General features: G+C 45.2%; 1 protein-coding gene across 3 annotated transcripts; it reads right to left on the bottom strand.

Annotated features, from left to right (window-relative positions):
* Positions 1 to 1,866: 1,866 nt before the first annotated feature.
* On the bottom strand, positions 1,867 to 18,937 carry LOC143270596 (putative sperm motility kinase W). Of its 3 annotated transcripts, XM_076561111.1 has the most exons (12): positions 17,011 to 18,937; positions 16,183 to 16,616; positions 15,786 to 15,854; positions 14,743 to 14,878; positions 14,054 to 14,194; positions 13,575 to 13,689; positions 12,965 to 13,081; positions 12,802 to 12,866; positions 11,869 to 12,012; positions 11,367 to 11,439; positions 10,568 to 10,650; positions 9,433 to 9,761 (listed from the first exon to the last, which is right to left on the bottom strand). In XM_076561111.1, the coding sequence occupies exons 1-2, from the start codon at positions 18,531 to 18,533 to the stop codon at positions 16,592 to 16,594; spliced, it is 1,548 nt and encodes a 515-aa protein (XP_076417226.1). In that variant the 5' UTR covers positions 18,534 to 18,937; the 3' UTR covers positions 9,433 to 9,761; positions 10,568 to 10,650; positions 11,367 to 11,439; positions 11,869 to 12,012; positions 12,802 to 12,866; positions 12,965 to 13,081; positions 13,575 to 13,689; positions 14,054 to 14,194; positions 14,743 to 14,878; positions 15,786 to 15,854; positions 16,183 to 16,591. The 3 variants fall into 3 exon arrangements, with proteins under 3 accessions (XP_076417225.1, XP_076417224.1, XP_076417226.1); XM_076561110.1 differs by lacking the exons at positions 12,802 to 12,866; positions 12,965 to 13,081 and adding exons at positions 1,867 to 8,993; positions 9,083 to 9,353; positions 13,312 to 13,442 and having other exon boundaries at positions 9,681 to 9,761; positions 13,575 to 14,878; XM_076561109.1 differs by lacking the exons at positions 12,802 to 12,866; positions 12,965 to 13,081 and adding exons at positions 1,867 to 8,993; positions 9,083 to 9,353; positions 13,312 to 13,442 and having other exon boundaries at positions 9,681 to 10,650; positions 13,575 to 14,878.
* Positions 18,938 to 20,782: the final 1,845 nt, after the last annotated feature.

Here is a 20,782-nt window from a genome sequence, read left to right on the forward strand (position 1 = left end):
CCCAACACTGGATCTGCCAGATCTTCAAAAGTGCTCACATCCCACACCCCACAACAGTATCTGCCCAGTGACACCAATATATTTCCAGAGTAATAGCCATGTTTTCTTGTCCATCTACAGACCTCTTATCCCAGTGTTCTCTACCATTCTGGAAGTCAGGATTTGCCCAATTGGAATTATACTGAGCAGTATGTGTTAGGAAGCAGAGTGGTGCACAGCAGGGACTCACAAATAGGTTCCCAAGAACCAGCCAAAGCCCAAGGGACAGTCCCACTACCATTGTTAGGAGTCACACAAGTAGACCAAGCTTCACATCTGTCACATATATGTAGAGGGCGTAGGTCATTCCTATGCAGGCTCCCTGGTTGTTGGTTCAGACTCTGTGAGTTCCAATGACCCAGTTTACTTGTTTCTGTTTTTTTTGTGGTATTCCTAACCCTTCTGACTCCTATAATCCTTACTCCATCTCTTCATCAGGATTCCCTCAACCCAAAAGAAATCTAATTTTTGCTGTGAATTTCTGCATGTATTTCCCTCAGTTACTGAATGAGGGCTCCCTGATGACAATTGAGGTAGCCATCAACTAACCACTAGAGATGGCCAGTTCAAGCTGTGTGTCCACTATTACTAGAAGTCTTTGTTGGCATCATCCTTGTAGATTTTGGGGATTTTCCCTTGCATCATGTTCTACCTGACCCTAAAATGCTCCCTGCTTCCAATCATCTCTCAGTAGAGTACCCCTTCATGTACCTCCCAACCCAAACCGTCATGCTCCCATCCTCACCTGCCCCCAGGTGATATTCCTTTATTTCCCCTTCCCAGGGAGATCCATGAATCTGCTATTGGGTTTTCCTTGTTACCCAGCCTTGAATTTGGTTAAGTCTCTCTTATTGTTGGCTACTACTTTGGAACTGGTCATTTTGGGAGGAGTTATGTTGACCTGGATTTTCATGTTACTTCTTGCTCATCTGGATTTAGTTTGTGACTTGAATGTTTCTGTTTGCTTTCATTTGGGGAGTATTTGGATTGATCTTTGGTGTTCCTAGTGTGGCTGTGCTAGGTTCATCTGTGTTCTGCTTGAGCTCAGGTGTGGAGACACAGGGTACTGGTTTGTAGGTGGGATAACTTCCTCCTGCTGGATGATCTAGGAGTAGTATCCTTTCTGACCTTATCAACCAGAATGCAGGAATTGAGATGTCTACTGGGGCAGGATTCAGAATACCCCACATGCTCTGATCTCATGAGTTAGGTTATGTGTATTACAATGATTGTGTGTGCTGGTCTCAATGTGATACCATGTATTCTGACCTCATGAGCCATGTTCCACAGAGTGCAGTGGGTATATTCACCAACATTGGATCCAGAGTGTGAACAAGCCATGATGTTTTCACAGTACTGCCAGCCTCCTAAACTGAGGTTTCAGCAATCACTGTTATTAATTACATACCCCATGATTAACTATCTCAAGTCATAGGATTCCACTCTTCTATTTTACTCTGTTTGGTACTTAACGTATTAAAAAATAAACTAAGATTCCTCCCCTGTCTCTGTATATACAGTCAGGCACTATTTGTGTGTCTATCCTCATTCAGCAGTATTTCTCCAATATGTCTGCTTGAGATGTATTCAATGATTAACTTCATTAAAATAACCTCACCTGATGAAATTGTATTTCACTGGTCCTTGATTTGTTTTGTCCCTGAGATCTAGTCAACCTTAAAGCTTCTATTTGTTCATACAGGTTTATATTACATTCTTAAAGCCAGCGGTCAGTAGGTGAAGTTTGGAGGATTACAAAGGGCCAGTCTTGGGATACTGTCTTAGTATACTTTGTATTGTTGATAGACAGGTCCTGACATAACCCAATGTGGTAGAAAGAGTTTATTTGGCCCCCATGCCCTGTTCAATGTCCATCATTAGGGAAGTTTTCGAGGAACTCTAGCAGATTCAGAGGACGGCTCTTTCCTGACATGCTCTTCATGGCTAATTCACTTTCCTTTCTTACACAATTCTTGACCAATGTACAGGGGTGGAGGCACACACATTGGGTCTGATCTCCCACATTAGGTATTAATGAAGAAATGAGTTCCTGTAAACTGCATGCAACTGCTAAATCACAGGACTAGTTTCAGACACTCAGCACAATAATCCTCTTTGTTTAAGCCATCCTTCTGTGTAAATGGATGGATGTGGAAAAGATAATATTGAGTGAGAGAACCCAGATCCAGAAAGACAAATGCCAGAGGTCATCTCCATCAGCTGTTTCTGGCTCCCACACATCTGAAGTGAGTATAAAACGTAGAGATACACAGATGGGATTGGATACCAAAAGAACTGACACCTAGCTTTTTGAGTCTAGCTTTGGCTGTATGTATATTCCTCTTACTCAACTAGATAACATGTGCTCTTAGAGGTTCTACTGAGATCTTACTAGGGAGATTGTTATCTAGCAGGAGTTGAAATCTAGCCCTGTGTGTGTTATGTGGGACGTTCCTGGGGGGAGGAAATGTCTAGAAGTAACAGATACATAGTTGTGTGTGTGTGTGTGTGTGTGTGTGTGTGTGTGTGTGTGTGAGAGAGAGAGAGAGAGAGAGAGAGAGAGAGAGAGAGAGAGAGAGAGAGAGAGAGAGATAGTCTTTGATTATAAGTCTGGGGGCAGTCAGAATAACCTAACTCCATCTCTTTGTGCACCTGTAACATTGGCTGTAGAGATTAGGGTACCTAGCATGATGTGACACCTGGCCAGTATATTTGAAGCTTTGCTTTTGGGGACGTGATACTGAGGAGGACATGGTGCTCTAGTCATAGGTGGGTCTTTTCAATATAGGGTAATATTCCTAGCAGGTTCTGAGATTTGTGTCAGTTTGGCTAGGCTGTAAGGAATTGTTTATCCAGCAGGAACTGATAGTGAGACATAAATGTGAATAAAGGTCTTTCGCTGTAGGGTAGATGTGTAAAGACCTACTAGGCATTACTTCACCAAGCTAATGCACAACCCTACACACACACACATACACACACACAAACACACACACAAAGTCAAGTCCTGTTGGACTTCTTTCAATTTTAAGCCCTAGTTCTCCACACAGGGCAAGGTGTCAAGGGTAGCATTGTAGTCTCACCCTTACAACCAAAGCCATAAACACATACATGACTACTTGTATTCCTGTGAGGAATACCCCAGTTCTACAACAATGCCACACACTCACAGGTAGGTGCCAAGTCCTAGACTTCCCCTAAATCCATAGTTCCACTCATGTGGCTAGGGTACTCCTGGGACTCACACTCAGGGGAGGGTTCCCACAGGCCTGCATGCATGATTGTATATGTGCATGTGTGCATGCATGCATTTGTATGTTTGTTAACCTGGTGTTTTGCTGTGGGGAAGAAGGTACCTAGCAGATCCTAAAACCTAACCATGTTTGTGTATGTGGAACTTTGGTTGTAAGGCTAGAGACAAATACCTGACCTGACACTTGCCTTATATGAATATGAGAGCTGTGCCTGGGTGTTTGCCTGTGTCCGGGGTTCCTAGCAGGATGTGATGCCTAGCCTTGTGCATGGGACTCTAGTGTATTGCATTGGATCTCTAAGAGTTCATGATACCTAGCTGCGTAAGAGGAATATTGGCTGTAGGGAAGAGTGAACCTAACAGAAGCTGACACCTGGCCCTGTTTAGATGCTTTGGCTCTAAGGAAGCTGTAAATCTAACAGATCCTGCCATGTAACTGCGTGTGTGTGTGTGTGTGTGTGTGTGTGTGTGTGTGTGTGTGTGTGTGTGTATTGTGTGTTGATGAGGGGGTGGCTTTGCCTATTATGTAGACAATAACCCTGAAAGTTCAGTCAAATCGCATGTATTGTGAGTCTTTGGCTCTAGGCAAATGTATACCTAACAGTACAGGGCCTTAGATGTACATATATACATGTGTGTATGTGACAGAGGGAGGGGATGCAGTGGGAGAGGGGAGAGAAAGAGACAGAGAGATTGGCTTTAGTAATGAACACCTAGCAGCAGAAGCACTTTGTTGGCTATGTGTAAATAGGGCTTTGGCTCTGTGTGGGACACCTCACAGGACCTAACACCTAGAAGTGTATGTGGGTTTTTTTTTGGTATGGGTGATACCTCTACCTCACAGGACTTAACACCTAGAAGTATATGTGGTGTGTGTTGGCTATCCTCTAGGACCTGATAGTTAGCTGAGAATGTATTGAATTCGTGAAGGCAATTATAGGAGCATGCATGCCTAAGTGTTTTTCTGAGTGTGTTAGTGTGTACCTAGCATTTGATTATAGGCGAGGGGGTGCATATTGGTAAACTAGCTGTGTAAGAATATTGCACTATGAATATAGAAAAAGAGGTAGGTATCAGGACCTGACACCTAGCCCTGAGTAGACATCTTTGTCTGTTATGGAGTGGGAACAGCAGGACCTGATCTCAGACTCTGTGTCTCTCTGTCTCTTTGTCTCTGTCTCTCTGTCTGTCTCTGCATATGTGTTTGGCTGCAGGGGATGGACACCCAGAAGGGCAGCACTTTGACAGCTGTGTGTAAATAGGGCTTTGGCTGAATGGGCAAGACCTTGTTGACATGACAGCTAGATGAGAGTGCATGAGCACGTGCATGGGATCATAGAAGCATGTGTGCCTGAGTGTGTTTGTGAGTGTGTGGCTGTGTACAAGGCATTTGACTATGGGGGAGGGGTACCAGTACTAGAAAACTAGCTGTGTAACTGTGTGGTCCTTTGGATGTAGGGGAAGAGGTGCCCAGCAGGATCTGACACCTAGTTCTGGGTGTGTGGCACTGCTGTAGCTGAGGTGATTCCTATCAGGAATGTGATCTAACCACGTATATATATATGTGGTTTTATGGGAAGAGATAAAAACTGGCCCCTGACAATTGTGTCATAGTATGTGGGCGTCTGCTTATGGCTTCTGCTGCTGTAGGTAAGGGGATCCTTAGAAACACCAGATACCCAGCCCTGTGTATGGGGCTTTAGCCATTGCATTGTTGATGTCGTGGAGGACAAGCTACCCAACTGCATGAGAGGGGCATTTTCTTTAGTGGACAGCTGACCTACCGGACCTCACACCTAGGCATATGTGTTTGGCACATGCTGTAGAAGACATTTTTTGGAGTAGAAGCTGACACCTAGCAATGTGGTGGTGGGTTTTAAGTGTGGGGACACCTTGCAGATGGTGATACCTAGTGTTGTTGGCAATGAGAAAACTTGGCTTCTAGGTACAGTAAAAATAAAGTCAAATTTCTCCCCTAGGCCTGTATTCATCAAGCCTACATTTCTAGTTTTCTACCCTTACTCTTCCAAATCTCTCAAGTCCATGTCTTGAAGATACTTTCTCATATCAACTTCATTAATAATATACTGACACTGGAATTCTATTTGCCTAGTCACTGAGTCATTTTCTCTAAGACAGCTATCTCCATGACAATACAGCACACTCTCTGATCACTCACTACAAGTTCAAACACACGAGTGCACACATGTGCGCATGGGCACACACACACTTTTCATTATAACATCATCATCTTTAGCACTGTTCCACATACACTACTATTGAACAGACAGGGCTGCAAACGCCCCTGATATCCTACATACACTGCTAGGTGTCATGTCCTAAGAAATCTATACAGCTCCCAACTGATGCAACCCAACATACACTGTTGTGTTCATAAGAAACACTGTAGAGCATCTTCCTGCTTCTCCTACAGATACTCATCCCACTATGAGGGGCTGCCCACACAACCGGCCTTACTAGCTACTGCCCCCCAAGTCCTGCTGCCAAACCCATCCATGTCCCACTAGTTACCAGGCCCAGCTGGACACCCCTACCCCTGCCACTATAGCCTGAAACACACTATTTGGTTTCAGGCTTTGCTGCACACGTGCCTGAGGCTGGATGCCCTACTGTGTATCACATCCTCAGGACTCACCGGTCCTAACCCAGATATTGTGCAGGATAACAGGCCTCATCTAATAAGTTTCTCTTCCTTCAACCATCCTGCTGCCACAAAAGCACTGCTAATTTTCAGCTGTGCTTAGACCCATACCCCTGTCTGGTAGTGTATATTGTCAACAGAATGGTGCTATTTTGGGTAAGACTTGAAGCCAATTATTGAATATGCATACAATATACTTCAATATACATGACTGAAATCTGCACAGAGTGGTAGTGTCTGGTAGCAAGAAACTTGATATGTCAGTGATGGAGGTGTCTAGAAGAGCCTTAAAATTCCAGTGCTCACTGGGCCAGTAGTGTATATAGGGGTAAGGGTGTGTGTCAACATTGTCTGGTACCTATCAAGTCATGTGTGATGAAGCTTGTGTTCAAGTGAACCTGACACACAGCACTTTATATGCACTGTGGTTTGAAAGGGATAATGTCCAGCATGGCCCAGTAACCAGCCATAGAGCCTGAGACCCAGCACGTGGTATAGCATAGGAAGGAGTCCAGTAGAAGCTGATGCCTAGCAGTGTGGGTGTGTCTTCAGCAGAAGGAGGGGGTCCAGAAATGCTAATTGCTAGGTATTTTGCAAGACCTGATGAGGGAAATGTTCCCCACATGGTCTGATGGCTGTCGATTAATGTGGGGTATGAGGTCAAACTGGACCTGGTACCTAGAGTGGATGTGTGGTCACAGGGGTGGTGGTGTGTCCAGTGTGTTTGATGATAACTGTATGTCAGAGGGGAGCAGTGGAAGAATGGGGTGTCGAGCTGGGCACAATCCCTACTGTGTGTGTGTGTATGTGTGTGTGTGTGTGTCAGCTTATGGGTGATCTAGTATCCATCAAGTTCTGATCATTCATGTTGAAGTACGTTGGCAGTATACAATGTATTGTACAAGTGTTTTTGACACTTCAGTGTGTGAGTGAGGCATTGAGGGAGCCAGGAGAGCTTGACACCTGACAGTGCATGTGAGAGCTACAGGGTGATGTGTGCATTCCAGGTCCTTCAGCTAGCCTTGTAGGAGTTGCCATGGAGTTTGGAATCCCCAGAATGTCTTATATCCAACAGGGATATGTGGGTTGATGGAATGTGGTATCCAGTGGGCCCTGATGTTAACACTGTAGATTGTGGTGATGTGGTGTGATACTCAAGAGGGAATGAACCCTAGCAGTGTATGTGAAATTTCAGTGATGTTAGGGTGTCAAGTGGGGTCTAATACTAGCAGAGTATTTGCGTACAGTGGCAAGAGAGTGTCCTGTATGACCTGTTACGTGGCTGTTAATAAAGGATTATGTGGGTTGCATTCTGGATCCAGACCTAGGAATACATGAGAGGTATGTGTGAGGTTTTGTTTAGCAATGCCTGATACCTAGCAGTCAATGTGTGGTTTGGTAGGAAGTCATGCATGGCCCAGTACTTAGAAGTGTATTAAAGTGTGTGTGTGTGTGTGTGTGTGTGTGTGTGTGTGTGTGTGTGTGTGTGTGTGTGATGTAGGGGTTGTTTATCATGGTCTGACAGCTGGTAGTACAAGTGAGGTGGCATGGCTGTAGTGTCACATGCTGCATTATACGTAGTGTTGTACGTCAGTGCAGGAAGATTCCAGGAGTGTTTGAACCAACCAACTGTGTGTCCTTGTCAGAAGGTAAAGTGTGCAACAGTGTCTGATACCTTTCCCCATGTCTTAGTACACTGTGGTTGGAGGCATGTCTAGCAAGATCTAGAATCTAGCATTGCGTGTGGGACAGCAGAAGGGAGTTGAATATCTAGGCCTAATACCTAGAGAACTATGTGGTGAGTGTGGGTGAGGGGCATCCTTCATGTCCTTACACTGACCCTGTATGTAAGTTGTTAAGAAGGGGAGGGGCATGGGTAGCACATGTGAGTATCTAGGTGTCAGCCCTGCTGCTTTCCCCAGCTGACTGGACCATCCATACAGTGCTGTTATCAGATCAGCTGGACAGCTCATCTGCATCCCACATGATGTGAAAGGTTTCAGCCCTCCTCACACCACACAGTACACACTACACCTCCACCTCCTCTTAGCCACACAACGTTCACTGTCAGGGATTTGTTGTCTGCCTGGGTGTGTCAGGGGCCAGGCTCTCTCTCGAGATGTCCTCACGGGAGTGTCCTGCTCCTGCCATGATCCAGTTCTGTATTTTCATGGCTGGTGGCAGCAGGGCTCCCAAGTCCACAGTTCATCTTCTCCAGGTTATTTCTGATCTTCCATTCTATAAGGCAGGAAAGTATATAATCCTCTATAACTTTATGTGAGTATTATAGTGTTTGTATTTGAGGTCAATTGAAATGGTGACTGTGTTCAGTTTTTCAATTGGTTCCTTATTGCTTGTTTTTAAATCTTCTTCTGTGGTCATTTGTGGACAAGCCATTCTCTCTGTCTTGATTTTCATGGGTGACTATGAAAAAAATCAGCTGGCAGGATTTCGCTGGGTCTGTTTCTGAGCTTTCTTCTCTGTTCCACATATCCAGTCTCTGTTACTTCCATGTAGCCCTTCATGGATCTCTGAGGCTTTGTGGGAAGTCCTGGAAGAAAAAGATCTGGGTCTGGCGGGATCTCTCCTCCTCTGCCATTCTTCAAGGTTTAGGACCTGTTGGTTGTTACATCTTGTGTTTGAGCATCTGACTGGAATTTGCTGAGTCTATAGATGAAGTGCAAACATCTACTACCTTTAAAATAACTACTGGTAGAAGCTGAGAGCTCATATTGTTTGGATTTCTGTCCTCCAGGGGTCAAAGCATTCTGAATGCCAATTTATAGAAATTATGTTGGAATTCCAGTGAAATACTTCAGTATTTCTTTGTAAATTGTTTTTGTCTAAACCAGTGAGAAATGGGCCAAATGTATGACCTCAAGTTGTGCCTCTTAATGTTAGTGGAGGCCTGGAACAGGTTGTCCATGGGTACTGCCCTTCTCTGGAGATCCACTTTTGAATTCAGAAAGAGAAGCACATGTAATTCCCAAGGCTCTTCTGAGATATTTCTTACCTGCTCAGGCAGGTTTTCCTTGTTATCTGTGAAGACAGAGAGGCATAGGTGACTTTCTGAACTGTCAAAATGCCATGGGGTCTAAGTTGGGTAGGATTCAACAGTAAGTACCCACTGGGAGGCTTCCACAAAGGGACGCTCCTATAGATTCCCCAGATCTTGTTGGTAATTTGGGGTGGTTGTCTGTAGTTGGGTAGTGGCACAGAAACCATGTCATCGTCCTCCACAGCATGTCCTCCTGTTGCTGTGTGGAGCCTCTGAGTTCCTCTGGAGATCAGACAATGGCATGTTAGTCTGCTAGGAAGGAGAGGGGAGAGGTGCTCTTTTTCCTCAATGTCACTATTGCTCAGTGTGCACATAGGTCAGGAATTCTCAGGGTCCAGGCACTTAAAAGAAAAAGCTTGTGTTAGACAACTGGTGAGGCCGGCAGAAAGATTCATTCACCACCCTAGACCTGTGGCCTTTCAGATAATAACTGGTTTATTTCTGGTGAAGTTCAGGACCTAATGAGGCAGGAATAATGACCCTTTTCTTCCCATGTGACTTCCTGTGAGAGAACTCAGTGGGGTCTCCTTGAGAAGCCCTGATTGCAGGGATTGGTTTGTCCTAGCTGCTCTGCTACTGTCCCATAAACAAGCTCTAGGATCAAGAAGGAAATGCAGTTCCACCAACATGTCTGTGTCTAGACGCTGTGCTTCCTGCACCCAGCTCACTGAACACTTGCCTAGATGAGACAGGATGCACATATGGTGAAGATGAGGTTTGTCTGAACATATCCAGCAGAACCTGCACATCTGAGGAAAGAAAGGATGTCAATGAGAGTTCTGGAGTTGGCCTCTGAGACTAAAAGAGACCCAGGCTGTTACCACACTAGTCATCCTATCTGTGTCAATGACCTTGGAGGAATTTAAACAGTCCCAACCAGTCAGCCTTTGTCCCAAAGCAAGGTACCCAGTATCATGTGGACTCAATTTATTCGACTGGGAAGTGAGTATTACTGAGCAACTTTGGGGTAGTGTGTGAAAAATCTTGGTACAAAAAGCATGTATTGTCTGCACCTGTTCCTGCTGCCTCCAGGACATAGGCAGTGGGAAAGGAGTGTGTTGAATGTGTGAGCCTCATCATAATCTGACATTTGACATGTAACAATCTAAAGGCCACCACATGCTCCCTGCAGTGGCCAGCAATATAAAAAGTTCACATTAAACTCGCCTGGCCTCTTAGGCATCAACTCTGGTTCCTAAGGGTCACATACTTTTTTTTTTTTTTTTTGGTTTTTCAAGACAGGGTTTCTCTGTGTAGCTTTGCACCTTTCCTGGAACTCACTTCATAGCCCAGGCTGGCCTCGAACTCACAAGAGATCCGCCTGCCTCTGCCTCCCAAGTGCTGGGATTAAAGGCATGCGCCACCACCGCCCGGCCTTGGGTCACATTCATACAGACCACCATTACTAGAGTTTGGAGTCCTGGTCCACATGTGCTGTCTCCTGAGAGATTCCATGGCTGGCCACATTACCAAAGGCTCCCTTCCACAGGCCATGTGTTCAGTTAAGTGCATCAGGGTGAGACATTCCTTAATGGTCACTAACTGACATACAGACCAGACATGGGCAGAGGAGGAAGCAGTCATTGTCTCTTGGCTGGTTTCCCTTGCTAGGTTGTGTCAATCTCCATTCCCCAGTCTCTGGAACCAAACACAGACTAAGTCACTGGCCAGTGACAGAATGGATGTCACAGCATACAGGTGTGAGAAGATGTTCACCATCTTTGATTCAAAGTGTTCCTTCTCAATGGTGCTAGGGTCAGAGAGGAGAGATGTGCCACTTACACCAAGTTATATCAATATCCCTCTGTAGCCATGACACAGCTGTTTCTATCATCTATCTATCTATCTATCTATCTATCTATCTATCTATCTATCTATCTATCTATCTATCTATCTATCTATCTATCGATCTCTTGTCCTCTGTAATAAAAGTTAAGTGACCACCTACTCTTGGGATTGAGGCAGACCTGCCTGATCTGCCTCATTCTTCCTATCCCCTAAGCCAGAGTCAAGGTTAGACAAGAAACAAAAAACTAAGCATCTGCTAGTGGTCTCAGTGATGCTTTCAGCAATGTGCTGCTCAGAGATGAGCCTTGACAATCATCCAATTCAGAGTGGCCATCCTTCACTGCATGGAGAGGCTGTCTGCCTGTCAGGTGCACCTGACAACACTCTAGACAATTTTCCCAGCAGGTCAAGCAAGCAGAAGGACTAGCGGAAAGCCATAGCTCTATGGTTAACAAGGCTGTCTAGGCCTGACCGCTGTACCCAGTGAGACCTGGGTACAATGTACTTTCAAGAGTGCTGACCCCACCTCTGACCACTGTGCCCTAGGCTAGGTAAGGCCTACTCACTTCCAAAGTGGAGCAATGTCCCAGCATTCCATCCTAAGTGGTACACATTTTCCTCCAGCTTGCTGTCACTTTCCTGTTAGGAGACAAATATGGTTCTGATAAAACTCCCTACAGTGAGGCTCCTTCACAAACACATAAACTAGACCAGCATTCAGTGGGGCTGTGTCTTTTCTGATGGTCAGGACACAGAGATAAATGAAGGCTGCAAATACAACAGCAGGGAAGGAGGGAGAGGAAGGAGAGGAAGGAGCTCCCTTCCCCTCATGTGGGTAAACATTTCACTAGCATCAGAAACCTCAAGGGTGGACAGATTAATGAGTACTGCTAGTTATTCCCCTGCAGACTGGTCCACAGGGTCTGCATATTCAAGGGTAGCTTGATATTGGTAAATGATATTGGCTCAAGTCCCCCTCAGACAAGGTTGCTGTGAAACACCAGCCCTGAAACATATTCCCTTGATAATGAGAATTTTCTGGAGGGAAACCTGTGGTAGCTGGCTTACTTCCTCCTGTGCTGGACACAGACCCTTCATGCTGGGGAAGTGGGCACACTGCCATCTGGACTTCCTGCAGAGCTCCAACTTCTGCTGTCTCAGGCCACACCTGTAAGTCGCCACCCTGTGTCTCCTGATGTAGAGAGCTCATCACTTTAAAGAGGAAGGACATGTGAATGGGACTCTAGGGGAACTTGAAATATGCAGCACTTAAGCTAGACATATTGTGAAAACCTCTCCCCATGGCTCCTTCCCTCTCTCTCCTCCATCCTCTCCAAATTCATCCCTTAGCCAATTCTTTCCTGCTGCCTCTACAATCTTGGGTTTTCATCATCTGCTCTCCTCCAGCTCAACTATGTCACTTTATTTAGAAGCGGGTTTGTACTGTGGCACTGGTGATTTTGAAGTCAGAGTTTTAAATTTGCATACCCACACAGTGAAACAAGTTAATGTGCCAATTGCAAAGGACAGATGACAGTATCAAATACAAAATTAGTGTAGTAGAAACCCGAGGCCTGGTACCAGACCAGTGACTCTGTAATGAGCACTAGCAAGTGAAGACATGTGGACAGAGGGGTTTATAGTGTGACTCACTCTGTCACACTTGGTCACTGCAGCTTCCACGTGGAAACCTTGAAGTCTCTCCCCTTTTTAAAATTTATCTTACTTTCCCTTTTAATCTCTTAAATTTTGTTTGGGCAGATGTAGGAGTGGAGGGCAGGTGTGAAGAGATAGGATCATGAGTGTGATCAAGATACTGATATAAAAGACACACAATGAATATATAAATGAATAAATAACTCAGCAGAGAGATAAGGAAATAAATAGGTGAAATAAGTAAATGAAGAGCATACAGGATAAAAAGAACATTCTCACCTTCAAGAGTGAATGAAATTTAGACATTTTTCAGAAAACAGATACAACTGAGGATGACTGTGTTACCTGTGACAAGCTTGTCTCAAAAGACAAGGATCACTGTTTTCTTTCATAAGCAAAATGTGCAGGTCCTAGGCATCAGAACATGAACAACAGAACACTCAGGACATGAAATAGTACAGTGGTCTTCCTGGAATGGTCCACAATGTTCCTGGGAGGGGCTGATCACCTCTATCATCATGCACTCTCTAGAGTGGACTGCATAGAGTCCAAGTTGGTTGAGATTTCAGAAACCTTCATCCCTGGGCTCTCCATTAACCAGGGAGTATGAACAAAGTTCAGTTGCCTAAAACCAATCCAAAGTGGTTTTGTCAAATAACAAAAGTACTGTGGGACTCATGAGCAAGAGTTGAAGTCAGCAGACAAGCAGACAGAATCTGGGTGTCAGATGAGTAGAACTGGAAGCTCCTATTTAGAATATGTGGCTTCATGTACTGCCTCTGCCACTGGTGTCCTTAAAGTGAAAGCCCTGCCTTCAACATCCCAAGACAGGCACCTGCTGTCTCAGTGACCCACCTTGAGTCCTCAGCTCTGATCTCAAGGTTCAAATGGAAAGAACTCAATCAATTAGACCAGGTAGCCAATCTGGACTCTCCTGGTTGGTCAGGTTGAAGTCATTGGATTTGTGCCTGGACTGCAGTGGGGATCTTATAAAAATAGGGTTAGAGAGTAGCCTTTGCATGCTCTGTGCCTTGTTTCCAAGGATGTATCAGCTAGTGCATCCCACCTCCAGCCCACTAACTGGGGTCCCCAGAAGAAGTCATGACAGCAGTCCTCACCTCCAGGTATATGTTCACTGGTGTACATAGACTTCTATTCTGAAGGTTATATTTGGACTTTGCTGCTGTTTGTACTCCATCCTGGATGAAAGAAACTTCACTTCAATCCCTGAACCTGTTAGGATGAAAGAAGCACAAGACTTGTCTCTTTTCCCTCAAATGTTTGAGGAATTTACCATTGATGCTATACATACAGTACTTGAAGCCAGGCATGGCAGTCCACATCTGTAATTGCTGCGCTCAGCAGGCAGAGAAAGGAGGTCAATCTCTGTGAGATTGAGACTGCATGTTCTACACAGAGAGTGTCAGGATAGTAAGGGCTACATAGTGAGATCCATTCTCAAAAAATGTAAAATATAAAATGATTCAGAAAATTTCCCCATCTCATTTCTAGAATTCAACAGAATCCTCAAACATTTCTCAACCCTGCCTTCACTGATATGCAGCAGAAACACAGTCTGACACCAGGTGATACCCACAAACTGAAAATTTCTCTCTCTTCTTGAAGAAAATGACTGATCTTGTTCAATGCACATGGGACTCGCCAGATGGTCAGAGTTCTAGAAGTAACTCACAGCTGCTGGGAAGACCTTGCTGAAGACTTTAATATGCATCAGGCTCTGTTAACAGGACAAGATCAAATGGTCAGAATGGAGCTGGAGGCCAACTACAGCAGAGAAGCTGGTGCCTCCCTTGTCAACCTCTGCAGTCTCTCAGTCTCCCATTGCTCTTCAGTTGAGCGAGTCAGTGATAACTTTCCCTCTGTGTCAGAGATGCTGGCACATGCCACCTCATGGGATCCTTTTTACCACATCCAGACCAGGCTTCAGAGGCTCATCTTCTACCACACACAGACACTTACTGTATTCAAACTTACCTGCAGGCCCATGATTCACACAAATTAGACCCTAGATTTGCTGTTGATTTCATTTCCCCTTGTCAACTCAGTGATCTGCTCCCTACCTGGAAGTTGTCCTGGAAAACATTTCAAACACTACACTTCGACCAGTGATTCACACTGCACCAGGGGCTGTCATCAAGAGATCCATGATGATCAAGGTTTCCTTGTAAGTCTGACCCCAAGGGTGGGCATTGGTCATAGAGAAGTCCAGTGTTATGGCCTTGTAAAGACAACAACCCAGGATCAGGCTTGGCAAGGCCTACTTACCTTCCCATATTGGAGCAGAACAATGTTAATGTAAGGTCAAATGTCAGTTATAAATCCCTCCATGAGATGGAAAAAATGATGTAAGATTCTTGGATCAGGAGGTGGGAGACAGCAAGGGAATCCTGGATGAAGGAGGCTATGGAGACAAAGACATAGACATCATCAGATCTGCCAACGGACATGTCAGACAGGAGCGGCAGAGGACTCCACTACATGATGGAGCCACCCTTCTCTTCTGCCAGACCCTTCTTCAGTAGCCCAGAATGGAAGCACCTTTCCAAAGCATCCTCATACTTCACTACATTGACTTATACCAGGAACCATCAGAGCAGGGTCTTTCCTCCTCATGGTTGGCAATAAACCCAAGGTCACACTCTGCTCTGTTTGAGACATTTGTTCCTGGTCTCACTTTTCAAGACCCCTGTCCCATGAAAATCTCCTTTTCTCCTGACTCATTTCAGGTAAGCTCCTCTGGACAGACTCTACCCTCTCTCTATGGGTCCTCTCATTTCCTCTCCATCCTCTCCACTTCCTTTCCCCTCTTCCTCCTGCTTATCTCCATTCTCCCATCTCCCACTGGATTTAAAGTTACTGCAGTTCTTCTGAAAGACAGTCAGAAAGCAGTTTGGAGGTGATGAATGAATCAAAGATGAGGGAAGCCTGAGACCTGTGTGCCAGTGTGTTCTGTTGAGAGAGGCAGCCCTTTTAGATGCCATGGAGCCTCGCACCACAGGAACCATAAGGGATGTAGACATTCATTGGGTCGAAGATACACGTGACTATTTAGGGATGTTCAACAACAGTGCAGGGGCAGCAGTGAGATGAAGGAAGGGGAAGATGGCAGCTGAGACCCTAACCTGGAGGATGGATACTGGAACCTGTAGCCCTAACATATCATCACACAGGATACAGATTTCCAGCCTGGATCCTTCCTGTTGCACTAAACCACACCAAGACTCTAATTCAATTCACTTTCCCCAAATAAAACCCAAAAGAATAAAGAAAGTGCCTCTTTTAGTGAGACTTTAACAGACAAGACTTACTCAGTGCTGAGGAGGATGGGACTCCACTGACCAATAGTGCTGCATCTTTTCTCCTGCTATACCCCAGATCTGTAGGAATGAACAGGATTTTATTTCCAAGACAGCATCCTACTTGTGTGCATTGACACATGCGAGGAACCATCAGAGCAGGCCCTCTCCTCCTCATTGCTGGCTATTTCTAGCTCCCTCCCAGTCTGCACTTCAGGGGAGGTTTGTTCCTGCTGTAGACTGTGCACGGCCCCTGTCACAGGTCAGCACACACACCTCTTTCATGTTACTTTGTTGACAGGAAGTTCCTCAGGACAGACTCTACTCCGTATTCTACACCACCTCTCATGTCCTCTATTCACGTCTCAAAATTGTTTCCCAATTAGTCCTCTTTATCTCCTTCACCCACCTCCATTCTCCAGAGGATTTACACAGGTCTTGCTGTTTTGTCCATAAGGCAGTCACAGAGTAAGTTGGAGGGTTAAAGTGACCAAGATGATGAGCACCCGTGATTGGTATGAAGTCCTTCCTGGTGGTAGAGGCTGCTGTTTTCCATGCAGTGTGAGTGGTCCTACAAGCACAACCAAAGCTAGGAAGGTAGAGGGTCATGGGGTCCATGTGCTTTATGAACCCCAATTGTCCCACAACAGTTCTGAAGCTGGATTAAGCTGAAAGAGATGCAAAGCGGCAGCTCAGACCCAATAGCTGGTGGATGAATGCAGGCAAGAGCCTGTTGCCCTGGGTTGGAGGGAGCTGGCACTCTGGAGATGAGTTCTGGTTCACTTCTGTGGCAGTCACCCCTCACCAGGTCTGGAATTCTATTGGGCCATTTCAGTTTCCACACTTCAAAGGAGAAAGAAACATGAAACACCTCTATTAGTGACTTTGACAGATAAATTTCTGTGCTATATTTCCCTTCCTGATTCCTCCATTCTGAACCTTTAACCCCATTAGAAAAACTCTCCTCCCTTCCTTCCCACCCTGTCATCCCCATTTTAGGCTATGTGCTTTTGCCTCAACCTTCCAGGACTTTACATGAACAGGAAGTTGTGAATTTGCCATCTAATGTACTACATATCAAATTCTGGGCCTTCTGAGTGGGTATAAGGATATTAAAATGGCATATTGAAAAGACAACATAGGAATTCATCTGTGTGGCCCAACCAACTGTTCTCCATATAGGTCTCCACTGTCCTCTCTTTCCTTGTGGCCCCTGATGCAAGGGTTCAGGGCTCACCTTGGGGTGGGCAGGCAGCAGCAGCAACAGCAGGTGCAGAGTGCTCTCAGTGCATGGGAAATTTGCTTCCTCACCAGCTTCCAGACCCTGAATGGCCTGGATCCAGCTGTTATGGGTGCCACCTGGGGCTGGTCACTGGGAATGTCTGGCTCCTGGGATGAATCTTCTTCACAGAAGCCCAGGTTCAGAAATCCTGTGGGTGTTTCATCCAAGACGGATTCAGAGGAGGAGAGATTGCCAGGCAGGGGGTCAACAGAATTCCTGTTGACTGCAATGTCCTCTGCAGCAGTGTTGATGATGTCAGCCATAAGAGCATCTCTTTCTGGGACTGTGTTGTCTGAAGAGGACAGCACCTCCAGGAAGGAGGATCTGTGAGGCATGGTGTAGCTTCTACATCTTTTGCCTCTTTCCTCCACACCCTCCTCCTTAAAGTGACCCTTCCCAGCATGTGTACTGGTTGTAAATGCTGGTTCACTGGCTCTCTTCAAGAGGAGAGGGAGGCGAACAGGAACTGCAGGGCTGTTGGTTAACCAGGGCATCTGCTCTTGCTGATGGCTGTCCCCACCACTCAGCTGATATTTGAGAATGTTGCAAGTAGCTGTTACATGATTATCTTCTTGCCTGTGAGTTAGGGATGAAACAATCTCCTCACATGTATAGACGATGGTGCACATAGTCTCCACAACCCTGGGCAGGATTTCTTTGGTGGCAGGCAGTACATGTTCCTGAATTGGGCCCAGCCATGCTGTTTTCACAAGCTGACAGATTGTGAATCGGTAACAGATAGGGACCATGAGTAGTCGGGCAATGATGAAATAACAGGGTTTTGACAGATGGTAGGGAATGGGACACATTGTGGTGGTGATGACCCTGTGCATACCTTCAAGGGTTTCTTCCATGTATGGGAAGTGCCCTGTGACAAGGACATACAGGACGATACCCAAGCTCCACATATCACCTGCCAGTCCATCATAGGGCTTTCTGGCCAAGATCTCTGGGGCCCAATAGAGCAAGGAGCCACAGATCTCCTCCAACATCTGCCCCTCTGTGATTTCAATTGCCATACCAAAGTCACAAAGCTTTGCATTTCCTGCTGCATCGACTAGGATGTTTTCTAATTTGATATCACGGTGTGCAATGTGTCTCTGGTGGAGGAACTGAACCGCTGACACCACCTGCCGGAAAATCCCTCTAGCCTCTTCCTCCTTTAGACAGCCCAGTGCCTGGAGGCAGCTCTCCAGATCTTCTCCTGCCACATACTCCATAATCAGATAAGTGGTTGTTAGTGTGTCGATCATGTCAAAAAATCGAACGATGTTCCTATGTTCTAAAGACTGAAGGATGTTCACTTCAGTACTGATGTCAGCCACACTGTTGGTGTTTTTCTCAAGGACCTTGACAGCCACTCGTGTATGTGTGGGAAGGTGGCAGGCCAGCTTCACCTCCCCGAAGGAACCACAACCTAGAGATGTTAACATCCTGAAATCCTTTTCAAGAATATCCTCATCCATGTGGCTGCCCATGGTGTTCTGCTCAATTTCAACCACATTATCTTGTGGGCAATCTCAGACCCACACAATGCTAAAAGAAAAAGATTAATGCAGTTTTAGAAGGGGAGGACATAGCTTTGGATTCTCTGTTATGAAATTGAGTTATCCCAAACAATCTAATGATGCTCTTCAAGAATATAAAAATACTAGAAGAACCCAAATCTAAGGCAGTGGATGAGAAATCATAGGAAAGATCAGAGTTGGTATTAGTAAATTTGGTATGCAAAGGAAAATCCTGAGAATCCTGAAAGAATGATCTGCTCTGTTCACAGACGTGCCACGATGCAAAGAGAGATCAGATAAAAATAACACCAGAGAAAAATCGATGTTGTAACTGATACAACCACAGTCCAGATGGTCTTTAGGATGTTACGATATTTATACTCCAGAAAATTATAAAATATGAAAGGAATTCCTAGACATGTGTGAATATTGAGTTAAAATAAAATAAAAACACTAAAACACATAAGTCATAAACACCAGCGTGGATTGGCAACAAAAACAGCTCCAAACAAGGCAGAGCCCAGATCTCATGGATTCCCTGAATCATTCAAAGCTTTGCAGAAGATTGAAGACCAGGATTATAGAAAATACTTCAAGAAAGAAAAAGCAAAGGAACACATCCAAACTCATCCCTGTGCCAGTGTTAGCCTGATCCCACCTCCAAGTAAGCTCAACAAATGAAGCAAGTGTGAGGTCCTTTACTTGATGAACATAGATGTGAAAATCATTCATGAGAGTCCCTCATACTTCACCTCCATCACAGCAACACACTAAAGAGCCTTTGTTCATGGTCAGAATGGCAGAAGTAACATTTGTAACAAATGGAACAACAGCATAGCACATAACTAGACTCTGGGAAGAATCCACACTCAACACAGTGACTAGAGAACTGCTGTGTTATAAGGAAAGTAGCTAAACTAGATATAGTTTTTAGGAGACAAGGCAGGTCCACAAACAGAAACAGGATCTACTTTGTCTCTCCTGGTCACAGGAAGGAGAGGGCTAGGCTTGTGTAAAGTCACAGTATCAGTCACAAAGATATGGTGGGGGACTGACATAGTGCAGAGGAACATGATCAAAGTACAGTATAGGCATGTATGGAAATGTATCATGCAATTCCTTATGAGAATGTATATAAAAATTATCCCGAGATAACCCATACTCAGAATGATAAACATGGTATGTATTCACTCACAAGTGGATAATAGATGCAAAGCAAAGGTTAACCATATTACAACCCACAGCTCCAGAGAAGCTAGCTAACAATGAAGATGCAAAGAGAGACACATAGATAGCCCAACGAAGGAGAAATAGATGAGATCTACATGAGCAAACTGGGGGTGAGGTGGGGTAGTGGAGGGCAAGGAATGGAGAATGAGAACATAAGGGAATGGGGAGGGGGTTGAGCTGGAAAAAGGACAGAGTGGAAGAGCAAGGAAAGAGATAACATACTAAAAGAAGAAATCATTGGAATAGAGAGAAACAGGGTGCTAGAGAAGTTCTCAGGAATCCACAAGGATGACCCCACCTTAGACTATTAGCAATAGTCAAGAGGGTGCCTGAACTGTCCTACTCCAGTAATCAGAACAGTGAATAGCCTAACTGTCATCATAGAGCCTCCATGCAGTAACTGATGGAAGCAGATGTAGATTTCCCCAACTAAGGCCAGGCCAAGCTCCAGGAGTTCAATCAATGAGAGAGAGGAGGGATTTTATGAGCAAGGGACTTTGAGATCATGATGGAAAAAAGTACAGAGACAACTAGCCAAACTAGAGGACACATGAACTGTGGACCAATAGCTGAGGAGATCCCATGGGACTGGAGTAAGTCCTCTGGACAGGCGAGACTGTTGTTTAGCTTGAACAGGGTAGGGGGGCCCCAGGCAGTGGAATTGGGATCCATGCCAGGTGCATAAGCAGGCTTTTTAGAACTCAGTGCCTATGATGGGACAACTTGTGCAGGCTTAGTGCAGGGAGAGGGGCTTGGACCTGCCTCATCTGACTGTACCAGACTCTGCTGACTCCCCATGGGAGACCTTGCCGTGAAGGAGGTGGGAATGAGGGGTGGGTTGGGAGGAGGCTCGGGAGTGGGAGGAGGGAGGACGGGGAAATCTGTGGTTGTCATGTAAAATGAAAAGAAAAATTTATAATAATAAAAATAAAATGAAATTCTCAAAGAACATAAAATTAAATGTTTCCTCAAAAGTATTTACACATTAA

Source organism: Peromyscus maniculatus, chromosome 23 (assembly GCF_049852395.1).
Source record: "Peromyscus maniculatus bairdii isolate BWxNUB_F1_BW_parent chromosome 23, HU_Pman_BW_mat_3.1, whole genome shotgun sequence".
NCBI classification, from domain to species: domain Eukaryota; kingdom Metazoa; phylum Chordata; class Mammalia; order Rodentia; family Cricetidae; genus Peromyscus; species Peromyscus maniculatus.